The 27,470-nt window shown below is 37.0% G+C and overlaps 2 protein-coding genes across 5 annotated transcripts; one reads left to right on the forward strand and one right to left on the reverse strand.

Moving 5' to 3' along the window:
* Positions 1-660: 660 nt before the first annotated feature.
* On the reverse strand, positions 661-3,283 carry LOC144641874 (uncharacterized). Of its 2 annotated transcripts, none has more exons than XM_078500884.1 (3): positions 3,211-3,283; positions 1,546-1,702; positions 661-981 (listed from the first exon to the last, which is right to left on the reverse strand). In XM_078500884.1, the coding sequence occupies exons 1-3, from the start codon at positions 3,256-3,258 to the stop codon at positions 716-718; spliced, it is 471 nt and encodes a 156-aa protein (XP_078357010.1). In that variant the 5' UTR covers positions 3,259-3,283; the 3' UTR covers positions 661-715. The 2 variants fall into 2 exon arrangements, with proteins under 2 accessions (XP_078357010.1, XP_078357009.1); XM_078500883.1 differs by lacking the exon at positions 3,211-3,283 and adding an exon at positions 2,558-2,640 and having other exon boundaries at positions 1,546-1,698.
* A 4,629-nt stretch (positions 3,284-7,912) lies between these two features.
* On the forward strand, positions 7,913-22,288 carry LOC144643648 (uncharacterized). 3 transcript variants are annotated; one of them, XM_078502964.1, is made up of 6 exons: positions 7,913-8,224; positions 17,325-17,498; positions 18,415-18,737; positions 19,246-19,378; positions 20,046-20,765; positions 21,051-22,287. In XM_078502964.1, exons 1-6 carry the CDS (start codon positions 8,152-8,154, stop codon positions 21,341-21,343), a joined length of 1,716 nt encoding a protein of 571 aa, XP_078359090.1. In that variant the 5' UTR covers positions 7,913-8,151; the 3' UTR covers positions 21,344-22,287. The 3 variants fall into 3 exon arrangements, with proteins under 3 accessions (XP_078359090.1, XP_078359092.1, XP_078359089.1); XM_078502966.1 differs by lacking the exon at positions 7,913-8,224 and adding an exon at positions 10,112-10,208; XM_078502963.1 differs by lacking the exon at positions 7,913-8,224 and adding an exon at positions 14,037-14,495 and having other exon boundaries at positions 21,051-22,288.
* The last annotated feature ends 5,182 nt before the right edge of the window (positions 22,289-27,470 follow it).

The following is a 27,470-nucleotide window of genomic DNA, read 5'->3' on the forward strand; positions in this document are numbered from 1 at the left end:
TACAAATTATGCTGCTCATTATTGCAAGACTGGTTACCACGCCCTCTCGGTTTCCAAATTTAGTCAAACAACATGGCGTCGAACCAGCAAATCAACATGGAAATAAAACGGATAAAATACAGAAAAAAAAACTAAATCCTTTCAAAACAATACGGACAATGTGTGTTAGAACAAAAGTCGAAGAATGGAAATGGCGTGGCGACGCTTCAAATCCCGAAAAGAAGTTGGAAAGGTGAGATAAGTTCGTTATATATCAAGTCGCCTGGCTAAATTGTATTATTGATTTTTTTACAATTTATAATTCAGTAATACTGGTGTGCTCATGAGATTAAGAAATAATTTACTTCTGTCGTAATCATAAGAAATTTCGGTTTCATTTATAGGAATTTTGCCAAAACGTGCCTGAAATTATTTTCCAATTTCATTCAGCTCGGCGCTATTTAATTATCATAGCTCTCGAAATCTTGCTCAAAAGTTGATAGTCTCTTTATATATTTACAACCTGGGGCACTCCCCTCCCCAGGTTAGAGAGATTATAATTTTTAAAACTAAAGTTACTGTAGGATAATTGTAAATAACGCAATGAGTTAAATTTGATCAAATTGCCCTGAAAGGTACTTAGGTGCCTAAAAATTTAACGTTGAAAATAATATTATTTTGAAACATGAACAATATGAGTGAACCCGAACAACAAACAAAGTAAAGCTGCTGCTTGCTAAAACGTTGTTCGAACAATGGCGCTATAATACGAACAACTGATCGTCTCACGGAAATGCTCCTCGAAGTCCTCATTTGTGGCGTTATTTAACTCACAGAATAGTTTGTTTTTATCAGCACAAACATTGAAAGACCTGCAACGCAGGTCACGTGTGCACAACAGTCCACATTCTGTCACGCCATACACAGTCGTAGTCTTGATCACGTGGTCATGCAGAGAGGCGTAAGCGTGACCCTGCACCAGAAGGGAACGACCTGTGACATCTAGAAATAAGATAAAAGAAACACCTGATTGAAGAAAAGTCGAACCATGAAAAGCATAAACCATAAATGATGTTACCCAAATGTTTACTGGGAAATCGCAAAATACTATAAATCATCCTCTGTGACAGAACGAACATTATGATAAGACAGGTTGCAAAAATCATACTCTTAAAGTTCTCAAAGAAAGAAAATATGTTGATTATAAATAAATGGAATATTCCTAAGCTTACCAATACTGTCGGCAACCAGAATCCCAATTGGCCTTATCGTTCAGGGTATATACCCTTTATAGGATCAACGTTTGGTATCTCTATTCGGCTGCCCTGGTAGATATGTGTTTTATCCCAAGAAAGCTGTTCACGAACTATGACCTAGAAATTTTGACGTCAAGGAGCGAGACTACTATGTTTTGCCGGTGCTTAGGTACCTAAAACATTGAGTTACACATTCTGATTAAAGATTGAAACAAACGAAAAGAAATGATTTATTTTCACAACAAAAAGCATTGGTTTTTCTACATCAAAAAAAAATTCTTTGGTTCATACTTTGTTCGGTTCGTGATACCTTGAGGGCATATATTCCCAGCTCCACAGCTCTCTGTTCCTGTTTCTTGTAAGTAGTCTGGCGGAAGATTATCTGAAGGACAAAGCTTCTCGCGATGTCTTACCCCGCGGTCACATGTGACTGAGCATGCGCTCCATGGTCCCCATTTTAGATCTATCTCTACAACACAAAAAATAAATGACAATGCCAGAATGAATCTAGAAACCAGTCACTTGGCGAGTTTAAAAGGGGGAGTGTGTAGCTCTTATCATAAAAAGCGCAGTGCGTAAACCTCTGGATGTGAAATTAAAAGTCAAGGCACTCGAATTTATTTTGAAATGAAAGTACTCGAATTCATTTTAACAGAAGTGTGGTGAAAATTTTTTAGCAGTTGCCAGCGAAATCAATACTTAATTAATATATCGTCAATGTTTAGAGTTTAACTGTACAATTACGTTAGACGCCTCCTTTCAAACTTGACCTTGCACGCGAAAATTTATGAAACAATATTCTGCATTGAATCAAAAAGAAAAATCAATTTAATAATCACCGACGTTGTTGTCCGCAAGAAATAGCAGATATTCAGTGAGCAAAAGGTGTTCAGCAGATGTAATTAGAGATTTCTATGCTACCTTCCATAATTGTTCTTTTTTTATGTTAGTCAAATAATTATTTTGTTCGTGCATTAATTCTTCTGCTATAATTTATTTTAAAAAAATTCCGTAAACCATTCGCAAGGCTTGAAAAAGCGAATTGATACGACATGCCTTATAAATTCTCCACTTGACAATTGTAGCTTGCTGATTTTTTTGACGAGATGCATGTAAGTCGGTTTCCAATTTAACAACAACAACTGCGAATAAACGATCCATCGAACAAGTTTGGTCTGGGGCAAAATCTCCCTAAAATATAATTCTGGTTTTCAGTCGAAGAAATGTTGTACATGAACCTACATGTAGATTGCAAAAAAAAAAAAAATCAAAATAATCGAAGTACATATAAAGATCGTAGAGAGATTCAATAAACGCATTACCATGGCACGGGGGATCACTGGCTTGCACACTCGTGATGAAGATGTGAATGGCTCCCACATAAAGGACAAGCATTGTTACTAGTGCCAACATTTAGCAAATGTAAGCGTAGGTTTATCTCAGATCAGAGATCAACTTCAAGTTCTCCTTCACACTAAGATCTAAGGAAATCAGTGCTTTTTTTTGACCTGTCAGTCTGCTATTGTCTTATCTCGACGGTTAATTAATTGCTTCCTAACGTCTAACTGAGTGAATGGTCTCCGGAGATAGGTTCCCAAAACAAGAGTAGGAAAAAAGTCCGCTAATGAATAGAATATGCTAATTTGCTGATTTAAAATCAAATTCAAAATCAATAAGAATAAATGACTTATATAGCAATTATAATTAGGGATCTGTTGTACATCTAGTTTAAAGGCTTTATAAAGTAAAGAAATGATCCTCACAGTGAAATTGCAATTAACGAAACTGCAAAGAAAGAAGCCTAAAAAATATTTAGGGTTTCAACGAATTTTAAACTCGTGACCTCCGCGATACCGGTGCGATGCTCTACTATCTGAGCTATATATATGAAGCCATACATTGGGAGCAAGGTCAATTCAGCTGTCAATTGAGAGTTCTTATTTCTTAGTAGGCTTTGTGATAAGCAAAAGCCTACCCAGAATAAGATAGCCTGTTCCAGGCGTTCGGTTAGTTGTCTCGCCATTTTTTCCACTCGTCGTTTTTCGTGCAAATCCGTCCCGTTTTCCGCGCTGTACCCCAACTAACTGAACGCCTAGAAAGGAAAAGGCTAACAATAAGATGATAACGAATCGGAAGGGCAAACTGTCAGTTAACTGGGTTGTTTTAAAGGTAAAATAATGAATAAGTGGATAAGTAACAGCTTCTGCTTTTCTTTTGCTTTCTTTATTCTCCTCTACCTGTCTTCCCTCGAGTTGTAACAGGAAACACGCCAAGCTTTTCTTATTATTCACACATAAATGCAATACAAAATAAATGGTACGCAATGCATGCAGAAGCGATGACGTTTCACAAGGGGTCTTACATAATTTTGAGGAAATTTGTCAAAAACGTATCGTAAATAAAAGTAGCTGACACCTTGTGCGTGAAAAAGACTGTTATCCAACTGCAGCTTACATTTTCCAAACATAAGAAGCAATCTAAGTGATTGTATAAATAGCATAGCATAGTTAGGATCTGATTAAATTTAAATTAATACAGTACTTATAAATTCACAGGCAAAAGATGCAATTAATACATTTTCTTTGTAGATTTGCTCAATTGAACAACAGTTATATTTTATTTTATATTCTAAATTTTTTTTAGATTTCCCTATGTTGTCTCAACAGAGATTGCGTTATATTATAGTGTGACATCTGATGAACGACATACGATACGCGCTAGCAAGCTTTTAAAGAAAGGTTAAACGGTCTCTTGCTCACAGCGGCCCTTTATATTATAAGAATTAGAAATTTCTGTCTACTAAAGCTAATAGATCCTATCATTTATAATTTATCTCCTTCGTTTATACATTGTAGTGTTCCATTCTAACTGCACGGGAGTATTTTGATTTTGTGTTCTACGCGGCGATTTCTTGTTAAGTTAAACTTGATTTTGTTCGATCGCGACAGACTAAAAGAGCCCGTCGTGCCATGGCAATAAGCGATTACGTCATCGCTTAAAAATGTACGTAGCAGTAAGTGAAAAAAGGTAAAGCAATAATGTAAGAAGGAAAGAAAGAAAGCCCAGAAAACTGATCTTTGAAGCCACATGGGGGCAGGTCATTAACAACGCGTTCAATTTTCACCCGGCTTCACACGTGCACTGTACCGTTTCGGAAAGAGTATGGGCTCGAAACCCGTTGAAGCCTCGAAGCGGATCGATGTTTCGAAATCCAGTAAACGCTTTTCGGGAATAAAGATTAATTAATACTTTTTCCTTCTTATTTAAATTTTTTCTCAAACTAGTTTAAAGGTCTTAAATGTTGTGGGTGACTTTAATCTAATACAACTGTTATAACATTACAAATAAATGTACTTGTGTCCTTTATTTGTAATGCTAGCACATCGTGAAAGTAATAAATCCTGATGACACAGACATAATTTGACCTTTTATTTTGTTCAAGACAAAACAAATACAAAAATTCAATAATTTTGTCCGGTTTGGTCAAGCCAAACAACCTTGATAAGGAGGAAGAATATTATGTATGCAAGCCAAGTCAAACAACTATAAATAATTAACTACTGACGAAAAAGCCTTTCTTCTTTAGGAGCTTCAGGATGAAAAAATATCTTGAAATTCAGAAATGTTTTCAGGCAGCAAGTAAAATTTCAAAATCTACACGAGTGATTCATACATCGATCCTTCAAGTGTCAAAAACCTCTTTACGTACATTCACCTACAAAACCAATCTTCTCCAATTTTAAACACGCGCAGTAAGTCCAAGTCGAACTTTGATTCTTACACGTGACTTCCCTGCTTGCAGAGGCTTCTTTTTCTTGCAAAAATGTGTATCCTGCAAAAAGAAAAAGAGGGATATGATCAGACGCTAATTCACAAAAAAATAAAGGCCTTACCTTGGATTATATTTTGCCTAAAATGGTCATCATCTTAACCCATACTTACAGTGCAAGAAACGCATTTTTTTTTCTGTTTTCTTTTTTCTCTCGGAACACATCCTTATACTCTTGAAAGGAAGTCTAATTAATCGCATATTAGTCTTTGGGCTTCCTCGCCCTACTGCTGTTTTCTGCTATTAGTATCTTGATCATCCAAATAAAAAAATCTTGAGTTTGATTGGTTCTTTGGAACACGCGTCTTATTTTATTTTTGGGCAAAAGCAGCGTGTCGTAGGTGTCCAATTACAACTGCTATTAAGTCCAATAGACTCATTTATTATTCGATTTTATTTTTTTTTTTATTTTAAAATAAACGCTCAAAGAAGACTTGAATTTCCAATTCCTTTATGAGGGTCTAGCTGGGGTACTGGAATCTCAGTTCACAGTTTTAAAATTTTCGTCGATTTCTTATAATAAGTTAACAGTTCAAATTTCAGCCCACTTCTCTGCTATCCACAGTAAACTCTGCCAATCTAAGATCTCAGCTATTAGTTAAAAAAACGCATTTCTCAGCTAAAAGTGATAATATTTACCAATTCTCGGCTAGCAGTGAAACCCCAAACAGAGCCTCCTATTCTACTGATTCCGCTATTAATTGACCATAAGACTTAGTGTCGTACAATTTAAAAGTATAATCGTTGGTGTAATTTTTGATCGATAATCACATAAATATTTACTACTTGTTTTGATTGTACGTAATTTAAAATTTTCAACTTAGACTTGCACTTCTCCAGACACAGGCATAAAGTCATCCGGAAGCATAACTTAATATACATAACAAAACATTTATTCAAGATGCCACAAAACAAGACAAAATACATATTAGACACGTGAAAATACGTCTTAATTAAAAAGTAAAACACAAGGATAACCCTATAACGTTTACTTAAAAATTATTAAAAATACTTATCCCTGCAGGCGCTTTTCTCGCCTTGGGTATCGCCACAGGGAAGTCTGCGCCGAAATCTAGCTAAAATTACTATCTTAAATTGTTTCTTTTTGAAAAGTTTTAAAAAGATGGGACCAAACAGAGACACTACAACCAATTAGGAACGCTGCATGAGTTTCCGCAATAATAGGGAAAGTTTTGGCTTGAATTTCAATCCCAGACTTCATTTGTCGTGAATACTGGTTCCACAAATTATTTTAATATGCCGCCACATTTACTAATAAAAAACAATTCGACTTGAAGGTTGAGTTTACGTTTTTCTATTCGCTTAGCCGAGTTGACTATTACTCAAAAACCGGGGAAAGTCATCTAATTGTTATACATTGAAGGATTGCAGCCCAAAACCTACTATTTTGTGTATTTTTTGGCCAGAAATCAGGAACAACACGCGCGCGATAATTTTCTATCAGCGAAACTAGCATATTAGCCCTCGAAAGACCCCATTGTTTAACTAGAAAACAGTGGGAGAACCAATCAGATTCACAGATTTCTAATAGAATACGGTCGAGTGTCAACTAATATAACCAATGCGGTGCGTAATTCCCTCCGATGAAAAAGCTACGAACTCTAAAAGTCCCTAAAATAGCAAGGACACATGGATATAGTGCAATCATGAAGAAGCGGAATATATGTTGGCAATTACATTGTGTGATAAATGCTTTTGAAGCTTGTTTTTAAGCAAAATAAGTATGAATTAATTATAAGCAAAAACAGTGGAACTCCAATTTAACGAAGTTTCCGGTGTAACGAACGGTTTTCTTCAGCCCGACCAAAGTTACTAACAGTAAAATGAATACAAACAGAAACCCGGTATAACGAGCTACCCGTTATGGCGAGCACATTTACCCAGTGCCTTTGGAACTTCGTTATGTCGGGGTTTGATTGTTTAATGTGAATGCATTAGTCGAAAAAAAGGAACTTGACATCGCATTTTGCTAGACAGGGAACGATGGTGATCACGTCTAAAATCAGACTTTTCTCGACCAGGGGCTTTGCTTTGTGAACTTCCCACTGACAACTGACTGAGAATTATACAAATTAAGCTTAACGTTCCATACTAATGTTGCGTCAATTTAAAGTTCCGTGTAGCGATTTTATTTTAATTTAAGCTACCACCAATCATCATTCTTGGGATCCCGAATCAAACAGGAAAATAAATTTTAACTCAAACCTCTCCATTTGTCACTTTTGTCATTTTCAATCTTTCTTTCTGTTCTGTTACATTTGCAATAAATTATAACAATGGGGTCATAATTTCCCTACCATAGAAAAAAAGCTGTGAACTCTAAATTTGTTTTGGTTTTACTTCCTCCGTTAGAAAGTGCAATCAATTGTTGGCAATTTATCTGTGATTAGAACTATTCAAACTTACCTTTAGGCAAAACCAGTTGGAGATTAATTATAAACAAATATATTGTCAATGCTCTAATTAAAATACTGCTAAAACACAGCTCTTGAAAGTTATTTTAAATTATTTTCTCGTTATGTTTCGTTTGCTTTCCTTTTTCACGGTACTAGATTTAATGAAATAACTTTAAGGTAGACAAGCCTTAAAATATCTGTTTGGTTGATAATATAAAAATATGTTTATAAAAGTGTTCACGGTGGCTATCAGTTTTTAATATTCTTAACAGCAATCAGGGCAGTTAGAAGAGGCCTATCAGAGTTATAATAACAAGCATTTACTGTTTTTTATTTTGTCTCCAAATTCAAATTGAAAGGTTTTGATCGTTTATGCATGCGGCCATGAATTTTCGTCAGATTGCGTTTGGCAGATGGCCACAGATAATATGTTGATTTTCTTAATCGCACCTGATTGAAAATCTCTGGCCGAACCATCAAAAGTACCCCACTGTTTCGGTTTCGGAAAGCAACTAGCGATAATAGATGTTTGTATTTGATTCTTACGTATATTCCGTAAACTCCAGTAGGATGATATGACGACTACAGAAATCACTTTTGGAACACTTTTGGAACTTGAAATCGCCTCGGTTTTAAAATTTTGGGGAAAATTTTTCCAGTCTTGGATACAATGAGATCACTGTGGACGCTACAAATATTTTGCTTCGTTTTCGTTCCTTGCTATGAAGGCAAACAGAAAGAAGGTAAGACCTAAATATTTACATGTAGCTGTAAAGTCTGAATTTACAGTTAACTGTCTCAACTATTTCAGTCTGCGGCGGCGACGGCGGAGACAGCTTGCAAATTAGTCATATTTCAACCGCGCAAAGCGCGCAAAGCGCGCAAAGCTAACCGCGCCATTTATAATAGTGCTTTAAAATGTACCTAGTGTGCTAAAGAGCGATGTCGGTACGTATATGCACAAATCGACGATGTTTTACGAATAGCATTTACAGTATAAGAAAATAAGCCCGGCTAAAAGAGGAGTAACAACACTGATAAACACTGTCTCGGGAGGGCACCGGCAACCCAAGCTCCGTAAGCTGGAAACTGCGTAACACTGATATTAATAGTCCCTCGAAATTTCGTAGTGTTCGCAAAATTAGGCTGGTGCTCAGAATGCTCGCAAAATTTTGGTGTATGCTCGTTTTTTCGTGCTCGCATATTTTTACAAGTGCTCGCATCATGCTCGCATGCTCGGTGTTTTGTGGAGGCAGCTTTTTGAAAAGTGCTCGTTGCTCGCAAGGCTAACATTTGTCAATGCTCGTGCTCGCAAAGAAAAACGCTGTGCTCCCATGCTCGCGGTAACCGGTTGTTTCGCCTACGAGTTGTTTCGCTAACGAAACAACCGCAATTCATGCTCGCTATGACCATTCGATAAACCAAGAATAGATGGAAATTGTGCTAAATAAAAAGATTGCATCACCATTACCAATGTAAAATGTTCTTGATAAACAGGTAAATGGGCTTGAAGGCACGTACTGCGAGTAGCCAGTAAGAAATACTCAAAAGATTAATGGGGCCATTTTCGTGTTTGGACAAGCCACGCACTAAATAGCCTCAAGTACAAACAAAAGAAACATATCAATGACATTTGCGTGCAGCGTTGGTTGTATCATGCTCAGTGGCAGAAATTCACTAAAATATAGAAAGTGTTTTTGTTTTTCTTACATGTTTTGCGGCTAAAATTATAAAGTTTCTGCAGATAGCTGCCTGCGTCGCTTATACGGGCAGTACAAACTGAATAAAAAAATTTATAATTAAAACACTTTAAACATGACTCACGCCAGTCTTCTCAGTACGTGTATTAAACATGTTTGAGTCTATACCTACCTCGAAATTGATGAGTAAACAACATTTTTTCCAGCAGGTATCCTATGTTACAGCTTGTTACTATCTTTGGTTTACTTTGCTGTAATTCAGAACTCTATTTTTAAGAAAATAATTTTAGTCGGTTTTTCCTGAGACGTTCATTTTTCGGTTCACCGAATTCGAGGACCGTGAAATTTTCTAAGTATTGCATAAATTGCACTAAAGAAAAGTCTGTTAATTTTTTTTTTTTTTTTGCATTGCATGGTTATCTTTAAAAGAACGTGGTGTTAAATAAAGATAAAAATCTTTCCATGCATGCAATAAGTCACCCTAGACGTCTGCTTAAATTATTAAAATTATAGGGCAAATCAGCCGCTACATAAGAAGCAGGCTTGCACACAACAGTCATTAATCGTGCCGAGTACAGTAGGCATATTAAACGTTCAAACTCAAAATCGAAGATCGCACGGATTTCTGTTATTTTACCTTGACTCTGTAAAAATTAACTTGGTAAATATTTAGTGACTTCACAGTATTTTTCTTTTATGATACTGATAACAATATTTGTTTAGAGAATTGTGACTATTCTATTGGAGGAAATTAAATCCTACTCCAATAGTTTAAGGTAACATAGTGACGAAATGCATGACTGATACCATCAGCGACACCGTCGTATATAATTGACGACTCTCTTTCATTTTTGTCGTATGCGTTTATAAAGAGCCAAGTTCGATATTGAGTCTCAGTTTTTACTTTTTCTGTCGGAGTGATTAGCGATGCATCTGACAACGGGCCAAGGGCTCGCTCACAAACACAGCACGTTCCTTTTTGTTTGTGCTCTCGCTTTAACGATGCCTTTCGAAGTAAAATGCCAAGGTAGGGATTTTCTTTTGTACTTTAGAGGATGAATGATTTTCATTCTTTTTACTCCGTATAAATAATTTAGCGGAAAACCCTTTTGTGGTGATCTTGACTTCAATGAAATCTTCTCAAAGGATTTTCCCTAACACCTTCTGTTTCATGTCATTTGATTTGAAAAGAACAAAACCATTTTGCTAATGGTCTTTGAATAATATTCAGCTTAAGATATTTATCAACCCTCTTAATCTGAAACTGTTCATATTAGTTTAAGACTGTTTGCTATATGTCGCAACCAAGTTCCTGTCTTACTGAAAGAAAATGACACCAAGTAAGAGGCAATTGATTGCGCGTACGCCGCCACACCGCTGTATTTTGATCGAAAGACCCTGAAGTTGCTGTCTAATATAATCATTTACATTAATTAAAGGAAGAAACGTCAAGTTTTGATCAAACGAAAACTTCCGCTTTCGTTTTCCGCTATTAAATTCTTTATCAAAGCCATCGGATGTCGCGCGCTCTCACTGAATTTGAACCTGCTAAAGTTTTTGTTTCTGCGATGAGCTAGCGTTCCATCCAGGGGAGAGTAGAAATACTTCAAGGCTTGAACGCAGATATAACCTTAACATAGGTTTTGTTTCCAAGTTTTCGCTCTTTTAATAATAGACAGATGTTGTGCCCTGCCCTATCAAACCATCTCACCAAAGATGGTCTCACCCATGAGAGTAAAATATAACTCTAGTGAAACTCTAATTCATCAACCGGGTCTCATCAACTCTCGTTCTCATGATTACGTCTGGTTTTCCCTTTCAAAATAAATGTATTGTCGAACAAGTAGGTGATGAGACTGATAAAGAAAATATCAACAACTGCGTGCAAATGTCTTCGGATATGCCACCAGAAGTAACATTAAAAATAATACCTGGCAATCGATGAGGTGAATAACTAATTCGAAATTGGGGAGTTAAGAAGAAAAAAAAATAATATTCAAAGTTCAGCACTCAACGATCAGGCGCGTACCTTCCTTTACGCGATTTACGCAAGTGCGTATCAGAATTTCCCAGACTTTTTTTACATTATAGAAGAAAAGCAAACGGTAAAGTCCTGTAATAAATAATATGGAAAATTTTGGTTTTCTAGTTGAGAATTAAGCTAACCTCCAGGGTTTAATCTTGACTTCACAAACTCTTTTCAGTCTCAGGAATGCAGGAAATGGCGTTTTAGAGGGTAACATAAAACAAAATTTCCAGGGGGACATGCCCCCGGACCCCCAAAGAAGCTCGCGCCTACGGCGCTCGCTGACTCGTCCCCAGTCGTCTTTTTTGAGTCCATCTTGAGTCGACTGCTGGACACGGAGGGAATAATGGGAAGGAAGTCTCTCGCCTTTCCTCCTTCCCATCATTTTTGCGTCTTGTACTTTTCGCATAAGAGACGACTGGGGACGAGTCAGCGGCGCTGGTATCACACCTTTGGCTTAATCTCCCACTGACTTTGTGCGTACAGCTAAACATTGCCTAGGAACGCCCCTGACGATTGTAAACTCCACTAGATGCATATGGACGGATCGGAAAGTGGATATATACTGAGTTGTGCAACGCTTTCAAGTGGTTTACTATGGAATATCTTACGAGTCACTTGTATTTTCTCGGTATACACACGAGCCTTTAGGCGTTTGTGTATACAAAGAAAAAACAAGTGACAAGTGGGATAATCCATAGTGTACCACGAGAAAGTGTTGTGTATCTATTTTATACCATGCCATAGAAAATACGAATAAAATTCCGTCGAGAATAAAATCGCAGCGCATGATGGGAAGGTTGAGTTGAATACCGTCGAATATTCAACGGCTTTCCAGTATTCTGATTGGCTGTATTTTCTATGGCATGGTATAAAATAGCATACCGTATTTTCTCGATTAAACGCCGGGCCCCGAATAAACGCCGGGTCTCCGAGCTATAGTTGTAAGTAAGCCTTCCAGGCATATATTTGAGGTGTAATATGCTTTAGGTATGATGGCAAATTACGTTCCTGTCACAAATAATGATTTAAAACCCTTGTTTAATAAACATTTTACTCCAATAAACTGCACCATTCAAATGAACGCCGGATCCACGGAGCCAAGGGGCCGGGGGCGTTTAATGATTGAGAAAGTACGGTATGCAATTTATCCATTTTATCAGTTTAAATTTTTTTTTGAAGTATGGAACCAGAAAAGTTAGAACATGTGTGCATGTCTTGATGATCGATGAAAGATTTTACGGCAGATTTTAAGGTGGCTGGTAAGGGTTTCCAGCACTTTCCATCACTTATACGTTGTTGGGTCAGCCCTACGTACTACTATTGATTAGTTGATGGGTCAGTAACCCACTCTGATGCAACAATATGGGTATCAAACGAATGCCTATTTTCTTGACATTTTTGGTTTACATAGCAAAAGTATGATCTATTTTTTCGGTCCATTTGTATCTTTACATACTTATCACAATTCGATAGTAAAACGTAGGGTCACCAAACTTAAAAGCACTTCAAGGTAAATTAAGCGTGCTTTTTTTAGAGGTTATACTGTTGCTTTGGTTACCTTTACCTTATTAACATAACCATAACTTTTTCATCAATGATTGGGCCTTCTTTACCATTATTTTAGAGTTAACTGATAGAGAATGGAAGTACTGACCCATCAAAGTATAGACTACGTTTTGTTACCATGCATTTTTTCGCATTTTGCTTTCTTGTTTCCTTCCTTAAAACTCTTCAATAAAGTTTTCTAATAAGTGTTACCCAGCTTTACTCCCAATTAAATTCAAGAAGAAACCGTCTTTTACGGCAACGTGCATTAGGTAGATTCTTAGCCACACAGAATAGGCATATAAATATCTAACTGCACGAGAAATTTCTAGGAAGGGATTTGCGACATCTTATATGTTGAGGCGTTATGCGTCGCCTGTTCGGGGCTTATTAAAAAAGAAAGATCAGTTTTTACGTTACTTTTCTGCTATAAAATTTCAATATTTTTTTATTTCAAGTAGTGAAAAATCTCACTCGCTTTTCTGAAAGCACCTTCAAGTTCGTATTTCGTTGTTCAACTGAAACACCGACTAATTCAATCAGTTTTCAGTCTAATAATATGATATAATTTTCAACGCCTAAATTTTCATCATTCATACAATTACTACGTCCCGTTTTGGGCATGCGCAATATGTCTTATTTTGGTATTTGAAATTGGCATGCGTGTGTGCAAAGGATTAAGGGATTATAGAGGCTAAATCAGTTATACTCGTAGTAATATACGTAGCTTATTCTTGGATTGCAATTTAAAAATATGGTATGGTGCTTTCGTATACTGTTTGGGAGATAATCGAAACATAAATGTTAAGAATATTATTGTTATTTTGTGAAGTATCTCGGAGAAATAGATATAGAATAGTTAAATTAAAAGAAGCGCACTGATGGTTCTTTATGGAAAAATTTAGCTCAAATTAATAATTAAATTTACTGCTTTGAGAAAATTGGTAGTGATGCAATTGTTCTTCGAAGGTAGAAAAGTGGATAAAAAAATAAAAAAAAATAAGGCGTTCCTAAGAAGAAATTTATAATGCTTGCCTTTTTAAAGTTTAATTTTACCAAGCCATTCCGCGCAGAGTCCTCTAATTACCTTTTTGAATCTTACGGTGTTCTATCCAATTTCAATATTTAATGTTGTGAAAATTGCTGCTTCGACAGCTTAAACTGAACAATTTCACAAAGTAAAATTGAACGAATTAGTAGCAGTTCGACTGAGAATCATGAACGCATAACGGTTGCGTGCGATATCGAAGAAAACTATCGAGTCTTTCGTTTTATTTCCGTAAATAATTCATCCACGTTCAATTTTACTCAATGTGTTTTTTACCAGCCCTCCACTAATGCACATCGACATGCTTTTTTTCTTCAAAGAAAATGAAAAATTGGCTTTCAGCTCAAATTAGTCTCCGAAGCATTGATTGGCGGGATAAAGCCATCTACGTACAGTTTGCTAATTATGATTAACTTTACCGTCAAGGGGATTACCGCCATTACAATAAAACGCTTGGCCAATAGACGTCCGTGTCTGTCAAAGCACCGTTTGTAAATGTTTGCTTGGCAGTTTCTGTACTTTAGAAGCCAATACAAGGCAACAATCAGAGCGGAGATCGCTTACAATTATGACAAAAATTCATTTATAGTCCGAAGAAGTTATGGAAGTAGGATCTATGCGGAGCGCAAAGGTCCATCGACTGGTGCCGAACTTGCTTTTACTGTGGCTATGCAGCATTTCAGTGGTAAAAGGTATTCATGATGAGTTTGCTTACTTTTCTTACTAGGACGTAATAACTGCGAGATCTGATGTTTTTACTTTTATATCGTATTCTTTTGACGTCGCCGACAACTGAAAAGCGCGCGATGACGGCTGAACGAAAATTTTTTTTTCTTTTGCGAAGATGAATTTCATAAACTAAATATCGAAATATTTCGTTGAGGTTTCAGTGAAGAATGTAACCCTAAAATCTTGATTTGGTCGGTTGAAGGCATTCGTAAAGCAAAATTATTGATATCTCCTGAAATTTATGGGCAATATATATAAAGAGTATAAAGAGAATCAATAAATGATGTTGAAGTTTCTTTCAAATCCTGAGTCCATAACTGATTACAATGCTGAGGTCTATCAGTTTTATGGGCCAAAAGGACGGAAACACGATTGAAAACTTAGAAAATGCATGCGTAAACTTATTAACTGATACTGACTGGATAACGTTTCACGTGTAATCGTGTAATAAGCCCATGGATTTATTTTTAATGAAACCTAAACTGCGCAGTTCATTTACAAAACAGAGCTCTCAGCTAAAAGTATACCTAGCTCAAATGTATGAAAAAAAACTGTTGTTTTTAAAACACCCAATGTGTTTCCATGCACAAACAGTCTCTTATTCAAAAGCTGTATAATTCACGCCGCCGCTTACTTTAGTCTCAGCGGCAACATTAAAGCTATCCAGTTAAAAAGGAAGACACATTTTTACTGCAAAAACTACTGGTGAATGATTTATTAATATGGTACAAAAGCGAGTTTTTTAACAAAAAAAATAAGGCTCGCCTATTTTAATTTTTGTACTTTTTAAGTCACAAGACTCAAATGGATAGATGGGCTTTGTACTTTGTAGATGAAATCAATCTTCTTTTATCATTTAAATTGATCTTTTTGTCTCAATATATGGCATTGAAAGAAGGATAATAAACCATACAAATGTAAAATGGAATTATTGTGTTGAACATAAAAATGTTTTTCTGATTGTTGGGTTGCCGCTAAGTTGAAACATTCAGTACAGACTGTCGTGGAATATTATAACAGAGAAGTTAGAAACTTCATATCGAATTTTATGAGTTATTATTTATCATGCAAATATGCCAAAAACATTTAAACACAAAGTGCATGCAAATATAACTTTATTGTCCGTTGTTGTCATTTTCTCGATACGGAAAAAGAGGTTCTCATGCCACTTTCCGCGGTTCACATGCGAATTCAAACAATTGTATCGGGTGTCTTTGAGATCAGATTTAGCAATAAAATCGTCCAAATATTTAATAATGCATCTATTTTCTCGCTCGCTTGAAAGAGAGGAACTGGAGTAAAAATCAATCCTGCATGTACGTTTTATTCTCAGGCAACAGTTTTAAAATTAATACATCCGGATGTTACACAAAAGACACGGACTCGACAATTAGTTTGACACTTTTCTATTCCCGTCATGTTTCAAAACATCAAATGTCCGGCCATCAAAATGGAGAGATTGACAATGAGTTCAAGCTAACACGTAACATAGCTAATACTTTTAATCTCTAAAAGATATTCGAAATCAAAAAATAATTTTGTGAGAGCTTGAACAAATGAAACTCAGATTTCGCATAAATGCTTTTAAATCGGCATCGATTTACTTGATTATTTTTAGCTTAGTTGTCTTAAGATCACGATTTGTTGACCTAAGCCATAAAAGCCACTTTTAAGAGACCTTTTAAGTCACACGAATTATGTCAGCCGAGAAATCAAAACAATCTGATTACCGCTGTCAACCGTTGCGCTGGTGTATTTGTCATATTATTTGGCCTAGTTTTTGTTACTATTTGTCAAGCTAGCATTAGCACTTGAAGGCATTTTTTTTAATGTACATCAGTATTGTTTGTAAATGTGTGCTAAGCGAAGTAAATTCGTACTCGGGGAACTGGTAGGGAAATGTATCTCCACTAGACAAAAAAAATTACTTGCGAGTACCTTATTGTTACTTATTTTCGCGGAACCTTAATTTCGCGAAAATGGAATGGGCATGTTTCGCGTGACTTAAATTTCGCGACTTGGCCAAAAAAATACGTTTTACAGGAACTAAATTTCGCGAAAATTGTCAAAAGACTGGTCTGCATTAACAAACAGTAAGTCTCACAATTGGTACAACTGATTTTAATTTTCCTCAGTGCTAGTAATAGTTTCCAATGGCACTGAACAAACCCATATAACAAAACGAAGCTTAAAGCATTTTTACATGTTTCCTTTGTAGCAAAGTAGAGCTAGTTTGACGACTGTACCAAGATAATTATGTAGTAAATTGACCGCAACGTTGATAAATTATAACGTATTATATAGAAGGGTATTAAACTTCGCGTCGTTATTTTTTGCAATAACATTTTTTCGCGGGTCTTTAATTTCGCGATTTTATGAAAATCGCAAAATTCGCTTGTGAAAGTCCCGCGAAAATAAGTAGCAATAAGGTATGACCTCACAGGGATTTCGCTTATTTGCGGCAAGTACTTCAATTTACGTACCAACATATTTTTATCGTAAGCACTTAAAGTTTTTCAAGATAAAGCTTTCACATAAACAGACACCATTAGTAAATAAATAACTAGATAGAGTGATAAAGTGAATATATTAAGCACACGCAAACTAAATGGGAACTGCTTTTATTATCTTATTCTTAAATGTTTCTTAAATGTTTTTAGGAGAGTGGGGAGAGTGGGGAGCTTGTGCTGTCAAGCTTTAATCACCTTATTCTTTAATGTTTTTAGGAGAGTGGGGAGAGTGGGGAGCTTGTGCTGTCAAGCTTTAATCACCTTATTCTTTAATTTTTTTAGGAGAGTGGGGAGAGTGGGGAGCTTGTGCTGTCACGTGTGGAACTGGACAGAGAACACGTGAAGGATGTAAAAAGGAAGTTAAACCGGGAAAGACATGTCCACCAGGACAGGTGACAACACAGACCGAAGTGTGCAGCACAGCTTCTTGTGGTGTATCCTCTTTGGTAGCACAAGGTGACTTAATATGTGCCAGTGGATAGCTTAAAATAGGAAAATGTTACACTGAACAAATACGTCCATTTTCATGTCTATTTGGATGTATCAAAACACAGTACGTCTCAGACTTATTTTCGAACACATCATCACGAATTAAAGAATCTTAAATTTAGTAGTTTGTTTGCAATACCAGAAAATGCATAAAATTTATTGCATTGTTAGTAGAAAAAAATAGTAGATTGCCAGTACAGGATGATACTTCCTAACGTCACTGCTTAGTAGGTGGCTATGTGTACATAGCCACCTAATATCGACCGATTGATCGCTCAATAGAAAGCTCTTGGAGTGGTTTTTCGTGTACAATGGCCCAAAAGGATTAACAAAACTGTCATTCAAAAATTCATTAATAATTCATAAAGAAAATACAAAAGAAATTAATTTTTAATGATTAATTTTTAAACTTTACCTCCAATTTTCTAGGCAAAAATAGCCCAAAAACTAAATATTAGTGCAAGAATGAGTTGATCTACATTAGAAGATTTTGAAGCTGTTCAATAAAATCTCAGTTCGTGTTTTATCAAGTCTAAAACACTCGGCTGCGCCTCGAATTTTTAACTTGATAAAACACTGCTGCTCATTTATGACACATTTCGTAAATCACTGTTCCAAAACAGTTAGACTGGTAAGTAAAGAGACTCCTTTACACCAACTTTAAAAACATTTACACACGGTAGCGTAAAGGTCGGTTTAACCACCTTTAACAACATTTAATTGATGGTGTAAAGTTGGATAACCGACTTTACACCAGATTTAACCACATCTTTAATTTCATGTAAATCCCAATTTTCATGCTGTGATATTTTGAGCAATTTTAAGTGACATCAACTTTTCAGTATTTTTATATGAATCACTGTTTACCTTCCTCCACGACCAGCTGATGATTGCTTCACAAAGCCTGTAGGAGTATCTGACCAAGCCAAAATTCCTGATAATCACATAACAGCTTCTTCTCAATATGGCGATAATTACAAGCCCGCTTACGGTCGACTCAACGGAGACAGAGGCGATGGTTGGTGCGCCAAAAAAAAAGATAAAGATGACTGGCTACAGGTTGATCTTGGCACAACTTTTCAAGTGTGTGCTGTTGCTACCCAGGGAGACATAGATGGCGATGAATGGGCCACGCACTTCAAGTTGTCTTACTCCTCGGATGGAAACGTCTGGACACCTTATAAGGATGCAAATGGTGTAGAAGTGGTGAGAGGTTACACCGCTTAACTTCAATACTAGTTAATTGTTATTGCATGTCACGAGATTCATTTAATTCAAATAGAAAATCAGAGCGATGCAATGATCATATGTTTAAAATCGATGACACAATAGTTATAAGCAACACTTTATATTGTATATATACTAGTTATGCAACGCTTTCGAGTGGTATACTATGGAATATCCCACGAGTCACTTGTATTTTCTCGGTATACACACGAGCCTTTAGGCGAAAAAGAAAATACAAGTGACAGGTGGAATATTCCATAGTATACCACGAGAAAGTGTTGTATAACTATTTTATACCATGCCATAGAAAATACGCTTACTTAATTTCGTCGAGAATACAATCGCAGCGCACGATGGGAAGGTTGGGTTGAACACCGTCGAATATACAACGGCGTTCCTGTATTCTAATTGGTTGTATTTTCTATGGCATGGTATAAATCCATTTATGCTTCGTATAATTACGTTGTTTGTTTGTTTTTAATGAAAGGAATTCCACAGGCAAGGTGACAGCAACACAGTTGACCAACACAGATTGTCAGTGCCAGTGTCTGCAAGATACTTTCGTTTTTATCCAACCAAGCAACATAAATGGAACTGTCTTAGAGTTGAGTTGTATGAAGGTAAGCGTGAGTTCTCAGTTCTTTTATCAATTAGACATCTGAAAACAAAGCAACGTATTTCTGTGTTATCTATAGGGTCTATTCTAATCAGGTAATAATTACACCATAACACTGCCAGAAGTTATTACACCACATAATAATATAATATATTTCCGTTTGAACTCAATTTTCTATTTCTGCTTTACAGAAATATCAACAGGTAAAACAACAACTGTACAAAACAAGTTAAGAGCAAGAAAAACCTGTTAACTGTAAGATTCTTTAACCGTTAAGGCGCAGATCGAAAAATCTTTAACATGTACAGTAGATGATGAGTTGGACTTAAACGGTGGGTGCTTTCTATCCTTTCTTAACCCTTGGTGTAATCACTGAAGGTAAGAAAAGGAAGGTAATGCACCCCACGCACTGAAGGAGATAAAATTAAAACCCCTGTAAAAAGTTCGCACCATCCATTCATGGCACCGGGGCGAAACAGCCAAAAATTGGCCGTTAGGCGTAAAAATGAAAAAAAATTAACCGTTAACCGTAAATGCAACAACTTCATTGAGACCCTCAAAACATCAAGCTACAATAAAATTTGGCCAAGTTTAGGAATTAACCTCCTTTTCAATAACGGGACCCAGAAAAGTTATAACACGTATCATCTTTACTTTATCATCATCCACAGCGCAATATTCATCATCTGTGGCTCTGACGTCATCCTCTCAGAAAAAGACGTCATTTGTGCCAATTACATCACCGCTTGCCAAGCCTTCGATCTCTGCGCTAACGTCATCTTCAGAAGCGATGACGTCGGATTCTTCGTCTGTTTTCCCTATGTCATCCACTTCTCCATCGTCCACAGCGCAACTCTCTTCTTCTCTGACTCTGGCGTCATCCTCTCAGAAAAAGACGTCATTTGTGCCAATTACATCACCGCTTGCCAAGCCTTCGATTTCTGCGCTAATGTCATCTTCAGAAACGATGACGTCAGATTTTTCGTCTGAGATTCTTATGTCATCCACTTCACCATCGCCCACAGCGCAACCCTCTTCATTTCTTGCTCTGACGTCATCATCTCAGAAAAAGACGTCATCTGTGTCAATTACATCATCGCTTGCCAAGCTTTCGACGTCAGATTCTTCGTCTGTGATCCTTATGTTATCCACTTCACCATCGTCCACAGCGCAACCCTCTTCATTACTGGCTATGACGTCATCCTCTCAGGGAAAGACGTCATCTGTGGCTTTAACTCCGCCGCTTGCCAAGTCTTCGCCCTCTCAGTCAATGTCATCGGCAGTAATGATGGCGTCGGGTTCTTCGTCAGTGATTCTTATGTCACCTGCCAAGTCTATTCACTGGGGATCAATAGCTTCCTTCGCATCCCTCAATAGTGGGAATAATAAAGGTAGCCATGACAATTATGCCCTGAATATTTCACACCCGTCTGACCTGCTTTTCTTAAATGTTGCTGTTATAAAATCCACCTAGCAGCATGTATTAAACCTATCAACATTTGTTGTTTATACTTTTAAAAAAATCCTGGAATCTTCTAGATGATGTTAAATTTGTGATTAATAAATCCATTTAAATGACAACTGCTATAAATTGCAGAGTTTCTTTTAAAGTTAATATCTTCTTGTTGAATATCATATTTTAAACATCTATTTTTTGTGGTCTTTTGTTCTCCTAGATGACCCATCCAGTCGCCAGGCGTATTTCCACACTGCGGAGGAAAATTGGATTCTTCTTAATCACGTGATAAAAGATATCTGGACCCCAAGCGAAATCACGTGTGCGATGTTTTGTTTAAGAGATCAAAACTGTCAATCAATCAACTTCAAGTTTACAGCAAAGGACTCTATCCAGGTTAAAAACACCAACACAAAACAGTACCCGAACTGTCAGCTCAACTCTGCCAAACACTTGGCCAATCCAATGGACTTCTTCCCAAGGAAAGGTTACCGCTATTATTACTTTACATGACAAAGAAGGAGATACCACTGTTATTACCTCGCATGCGGACAACGAAGGGGATACCACTGTTATTACCTCGCATGACAACGAAGGGGATACCGCTATTATTGCCTTCCGTGGCAACGAAGAAGATAGCGCTATTATTGCCTTACATGACAAGGAAATGATATTACTTTTATATTACTTTACACAACAAGGACATGATACCGCTTTACCTTTTATGGCCATGAAGAAATGCCGCTTTTACCCCATAACGTTATTAGCACATAATGGGATTGGATACTGTTAGTAGTTACTGACATAACGACGAACTTTCAACAAATTATTCCTCCAGATAAGGTGTAACATCACACATGTAACGCGACAGCGCCAGATCCAGGTCGAAGCCATAGCTGGGGTAACGTCTACAAATTGAGGCCTATGAACATTTTTTACGTCTGAAAATGGAGATTAATGCACGAAACAAAAATATTAATGCTAAAGAATTATGGTTAAAGTCGCCTAAATTTGGCCAGATAACATGATGGTTTTCTTTTGCCGAAAATCAAGATTCATGTGAAGATGATAGTGTGTGCCTGCTAAATATATTGGTTAAGCGCTAAATAATTTTTCTTCAAGGGGGAAGCCGGCTTGTATCGACCTGAACGCAAAAAAGAGAGAGCGAGCATCACAATGGAGCATAGACATTCCTTTTTACCTTTTTTCCCCAGCTTGTATTCTCACGAACAGACTTCTTTTTGTTTAGCATCCGCAAATTTGATGTAAATAATTTGCCGAAAATTTAGTTCCATAGGGTTATGCTGCATACCATAGAAGCTCTTTTAACCCCCTGCACCCCCGTGCTTGTTTTCCTTTTTGGGGCCTTTTTAGGGGGGGGGGGGAGCGAACCATAAATCAGTTTGGATACATAGAAAAGAAATAAAGTTGACTTTGTAATGTTTTAGTCCTGTTTAGTGAGGGAGGCTTAATAGTGCTTTTACAGTAACTGAGCTACCGCAGTAGCCCATTGCTATTGAGGGAATTAACGTAAGAAAATTACTGTTTAGTGTTGTTACACGTTTATGCTATTTGCGAGCTTCAGCTGAAAACACAGACCAGGTGCAGAAGGATTTTCAATCAGTGATCGGTTCCTATAACTCTACTTTTCCCAGGAATTGGAACTCAAAAAATACAAAAGATTAAAGACTTTGTTTCTTTCGATGTTTTCATAGATGAACAGAAATTATGACACAAGACGAACGTAAAAAACACATTTTATAATATGTGAAATCTAAATTGGCAGGTTTTAATGAACGCGAATAAAACCCACTTAAATGAGTCAAATAAGCATGTAAGCTTTTTGACTGTATAAAACTCTTAAATTAAGCTGATTTCCATTGTCTTCCGAATTTTCTGAGTTAGCCTGTGATCATTTCGCCTTTCTGTTTCATAACGCCGAGAAACAAGAATGCTAGAGTGAAAAAAGACATGAAACGTGAGCTCACAGTAAAGTAAAGTAAGGCAATTCAAGATTATTTATATTTCATTGGTTAAGGAGAAAGATCAAATTTGAAAGCTTCCTTTGTTATCTGATACAAAATCAAAGATATGTAGTACCCGGAGGTGAAAAATTGCTTGGGGAAAATAAATAAACACCATAAGAGTTTCACCGTACGCGTGGGAAGGAAGAAAAAATATTTTACGCGTTAATTTGTTAAGGCGTATATGTGTGATATAGTTTAAAATGCGTCTTGGGAAGGTGTTCTTTGTATTGCTAATCTTTTTATGCAGACTTCTGAGCAATGTAGAAAACGGTAAGTTATACTTCTTTTTTTAAAAAAATGGTATTTTAAGTTCTTTCCACATTATATCTAAATTTAATTGCAATTTCTCTCGTAAAATTGTTGGCTTTGGCAAACGAGGCTTGTCAGAAGTCCATATTTTCCATGTGATATCTTAGTAGAGCAGATAAAGATATGGAACAAATTTAAAACGAAAGAACATGGAAAACGAGTTGACAAGCATCGAAATATAGCCATTTAGATCTCTTATAAGTGAGTTATAACCTACAGAATTCAGTATTTTATAGATTCTCAAACAACGTTATCATTGCAGAAATACATTGTTAACATTCTATAATCGCACAGTGTCACTTTATTTCATCTTTCTCTCTTCTGTCCCTTTACATTTCTTGCCTGACTGATATTTCTTTTAAGGATTGTCCTGTTTTTTTTTTTGTTTCATTCTTCTTATACACCCTTTGACTCGAAGGTGTTCGGTCAAGTTAAAGGTTAAAAAAACAAGCTGAGGCGTCACAGTATTTTAAGCTATTGCAAACGGGCAGTGCAGTTTCAGTTTAGGTTCAAGTTCAGTTCACGTTTCAGTTCACTGAAACGTGATCACCAAAATCACCTGCAGTGTTCAGTTGCAGATAGCTCGGAAATGTCACTCGGAAACGAGCTCTTCACTGTTTATATTTGCGTCATTGGTCGATGGTTAATTCTGTTAACACATCAACAAAGCAAGAAAATCTCAAATATAATTAATGACTTTTAATTTTGAACAAAAAAATGCATATGATTTCCTTGTTTCTGCGCTAAAACAACAGTTTGTTGTTTTCTACATGGGACCTCTTCGCTTGTTTGTCCAGCTACGAAAGCGCGCGCGCGCAAAAAAAAAAACAGTGTAGTATAGGGTATCAAAAGCCTTGGCTAATGAAAAGCTTATCACAGTAACATGTAGATCTTTATTTTTCTTCTTAGTGACGTGATTAAAAATGATGCGGTCTTTTTTAGCAGCAAATTTGAAGTGTGTTCAGTTCTATTCGCCTAAAAAAATCAAATCACACAAGCAAAGTTTCAAGAGTTCAAAAGATTGTTTTATTATAGTGAATTCAAAACAAGTAATCAACGTTGAAGGGAAAAACATCGCTTTATTCCTCCAAGTTCTCTTTTATACATTTTAGCCCTTTCATTGCACTATGTAGACGCAGGGATATTTTACAAGGTGTTAAGATGGACTGAATAGCTTTAAGAAAACCATTCTTATTCTCAGAGCGCCCTTGTTCTTATTGGACAGTGATTGCATGCAAGCGCATTTTTCAACCAATCAGAGTGCGCGTTGTATTTGGGTTAATTTATTTTCTTGTAACGTAAACTGTTCTGTCGATTCTTTAGCTCATTGGAGTCAGTGGAGCGCATGCTCTTTCTCATGCGGATCTGGTGTTCAGCAGCGACACTTTAATTGTAAGAAAAAGAAGTGTGATCGCGTACAGACAAGATCGTGTCAAATAACCTCCTGTTCTATACACGACATGACCGGAAATAACCTGGGAGGACTGCTGCGAAGAGGCAGAAACGACCTGGCGTTAATCAACCACGACATTAAGGAGCTGTTCGTTTCTTCCGAAATAGAATGCGCTCTTTACTGTCTGAGATTACCTGAATGCAGCTCTATCAATGTTAAAGTGCAGAAAGACTTAGCGAACCCGGCAAAGGAAAATTTATCACTTCTGTGCCAGCTTAACAATGCTACTGCTGATTCTGAACCAGAAAATTTAGTTGGAATCAATGGTTCAACTTATTACAGCTTTATTTCACGGCAATCGAGAACCTAAAGTACATTTCATGACTGCTTACATAACAGCACGGCGCTCACGAAATTAGTGTAGTATCAAGCATAGTACAGTTTTCTGCACAAGTTTTTGCTTTAAAGGCAAACCATACATATAGTAAACGGGCTGAACGAGCTTACCTAGTTTTGAAGAGAAGCTTGAGTAGATACTTTCAAATGAATAAATTAATGAAACGAATTAGGAATACAATTTGCCGTTATGGCTTGCTCCCCACTTAAGTCTTAGACTTAGTTGAAGGTCAACGTAGAGCTGATGGAAAGTAAATTAACCATTACCTTTTGCCAAGGATATCTGGAAGCTTCAGGCAAAGCCGCAAGGCTAAAGAGGTTGAAAATTGTTTGACCAGTGAATTGCTGCAGTATCATTGCAATTCAAAGGAAGACGAGCAAAGAACTCAAAGTTTTTACTTGCAATTTTAGCTTGCTTTACTGAGTGTCTTAAGGCGCTTTAATTGGTTTTGTTTAATTGTCGTATGGTGACGCGCTATTTATACGTTAAGCTTTCATTTATCTTGGTTGGTCTTTGTACATCTATTTAGGGAAATAAATATGCATTCACTGTGTTTTTCCCCATGCGATAGCTGGTACAATTCACTGTACATTGCTTGTGAATTTCCTCGTTTGTTTGTTATTTCCCCGTGCTCACCTCCCCCCCCCCTTCCCCCTGTACGCCCTGCATATTCCTCGTGTATTCACTTGCGTTGTCCGTGTATTCCATTCCATTATAATTCCTCCTGTGTTCCTGGTGGATTTACCTTTTGTTTCCCAAGCATTTAAACGCCTTTTAACCCTGCTTTCCATATGATCGTAATGACTGACGACGCAAATCGTAGAAATACTCAACCGTGACGCACGGCGCAGAGCGAACTGTCTCCATATGATCACAAAGATAACTACCCCGGGCGTTCCTGCCTACCCTAGTTTTTTTTTGTTTAAAGTGTTTTTCCATGCGTTTCTTTGACAACTTACAAGAGAAGCCACATCCAATGCACGGAGAACGTAGGTGGGAGAGTGGTGGGAACCCATGAGTTGCGCATCGCAGGACGCACGGGGCGGGGGGTAACGTTTAGCTGAACGCATTGGAAATGCCGGGGACTGCACGCAAGAAAGGACCATACACGGAAAGTATGGGGTAAGGAAGGAGCAATTCAAATGCACGGGCAAACTCTCATGGAATGCATGTGGAACATAGGAGGGAACTTAGCTGAAACTCTTTAAAGGGTGCATGGCGTTGTGCAGAGGGGAACGTAGAAAACCGCACAGGGAATGCGCAAAGAAATGTACAAGGGAACGCTTAAATGCACAACTATAAGAGAAGTGGAAACGCATTAGGGAACCTTTACAGCAAATCCACCGGAAAAGTAGGAAGAAACCCATTGGAAACACATGGGAGAAGAAATCTTTTTCTTTTAAAAATTTCAAAAGGGAGCAGAAAATCGGTCACGAGCGCCATCTCTCCGCCCACAGTATGTCAAGTATAAACACTCGATCTGTTAAGACCGAGTAAGCACTGAAACTATTTTAATAAATACAGACCTCGTGTTGGAAGCTATGGTGAAAACAAAACAGACTTGTAGCGTTCTTCTACAACACAGGATTTCAACTTCTTGTTTGTAGAGCCGCTCTGGCCTGCTGGAAAGACAAAATTGAGACCATGGAAGTTTGAGGTGTAAGGTTTATGAAAGATGACTGTACATTTTGTTTAAGGTAAGAGTAATTAAACCATTTATTATGGAACTAACTTAACTTTTAGATCACATTTACCAAGGGTCGGTCAATGTGAGCATTTTATTCAAGTTTCAAAATGCTCACATAGTCCGAACCTTTTTATTACTGCATGTAGTTTATATAGTTTAATTTAATTTTGTGGTCTCCAAAATTCTTTTTTTTTTTAAAGTAAAAAAAGGTATGAAGTTTTAAATCTCCGCCACCCCCAGTAAAAAGAACGAAAAACAAACAAATAATAACAATGACAATCCAGACCAATTAAGTAGCAGTATAGCTACCATTCGGCGCGCGGTCACAAACTTGAAAATTTAAATTTTAAATTATACACGTGATAAATCTTTTCTCGCTTTGGGTTCTTTGACCGTTCATTTCCCGTCCACGTTCAAAATGTCACGTCGTAGAAAACTAACTTCGTCCTCGCCCACGGCTGCAAAAAACTATCAAGCTTCAGTGTCGGATTGTTTATACGTTTGGAGCTGTTATGGAACAAAAATAGCTGTGGCAAGAACTTAACTTCAAGCAAACTTGCAAGCACGTGCTTCGTGTAAACCGGAGATGTCGGAGTGTAATCTTTGATTCAAGGTACGAATTGTACACCAAAGTAATGTTTTGTAGAAGTAACTTATATCTTTTTTCTTTCGGAATGCATTCTACGGAATCTTTTGGAAGGATTTACCAGCTGTAAATTGTCAGTCAATTGTTTGTGAATAGATGCAAATTGTTAGTTATTCCGTCTTTGTCCACGGATGTAACATGTCGACGTTTGCTAAGAACTTAGTATTTTGACGTAGAACAT

The sequence above is a fragment of the Oculina patagonica genome, chromosome 2, assembly GCF_052425735.1.
Source record: "Oculina patagonica isolate OP01 chromosome 2, crgOcupat, whole genome shotgun sequence".
NCBI classification, from domain to species: Eukaryota; Metazoa; Cnidaria; class Anthozoa; order Scleractinia; family Oculinidae; genus Oculina; species Oculina patagonica.

Excerpts from the sequence above, each read along its gene's own strand:
- LOC144641874 (XM_078500883.1), bottom strand. The coding sequence starts at position 2,630 with ATGCTTGTCCTTTATGTGGGAGCCATTCACATCTTCATCACGAGTGTG. Across the intron at positions 1,699-2,557 it reads CAGTGATCCCCCGTGCCATG|ATCTAAAATGGGGACCATGG; the intron begins GTAATGCGTTTA and ends TTGTAGAGATAG. Across the intron at positions 982-1,545 it reads TGGGAATATATGCCCTCAAG|ATGTCACAGGTCGTTCCCTT; the intron begins GTATCACGAACC and ends TCTTATTTCTAG.
- LOC144643648 (XM_078502963.1), top strand. The coding sequence starts at position 14,405 with ATGGAAGTAGGATCTATGCGGAGCGCAAAGGTCCATCGACTGGTGCCG. Across the intron at positions 14,496-17,324 it reads CAGCATTTCAGTGGTAAAAG|GAGAGTGGGGAGAGTGGGGA; the intron begins GTATTCATGATG and ends TAATTTTTTTAG. Across the intron at positions 18,738-19,245 it reads ATGCAAATGGTGTAGAAGTG|GAATTCCACAGGCAAGGTGA; the intron begins GTGAGAGGTTAC and ends TTTTAATGAAAG.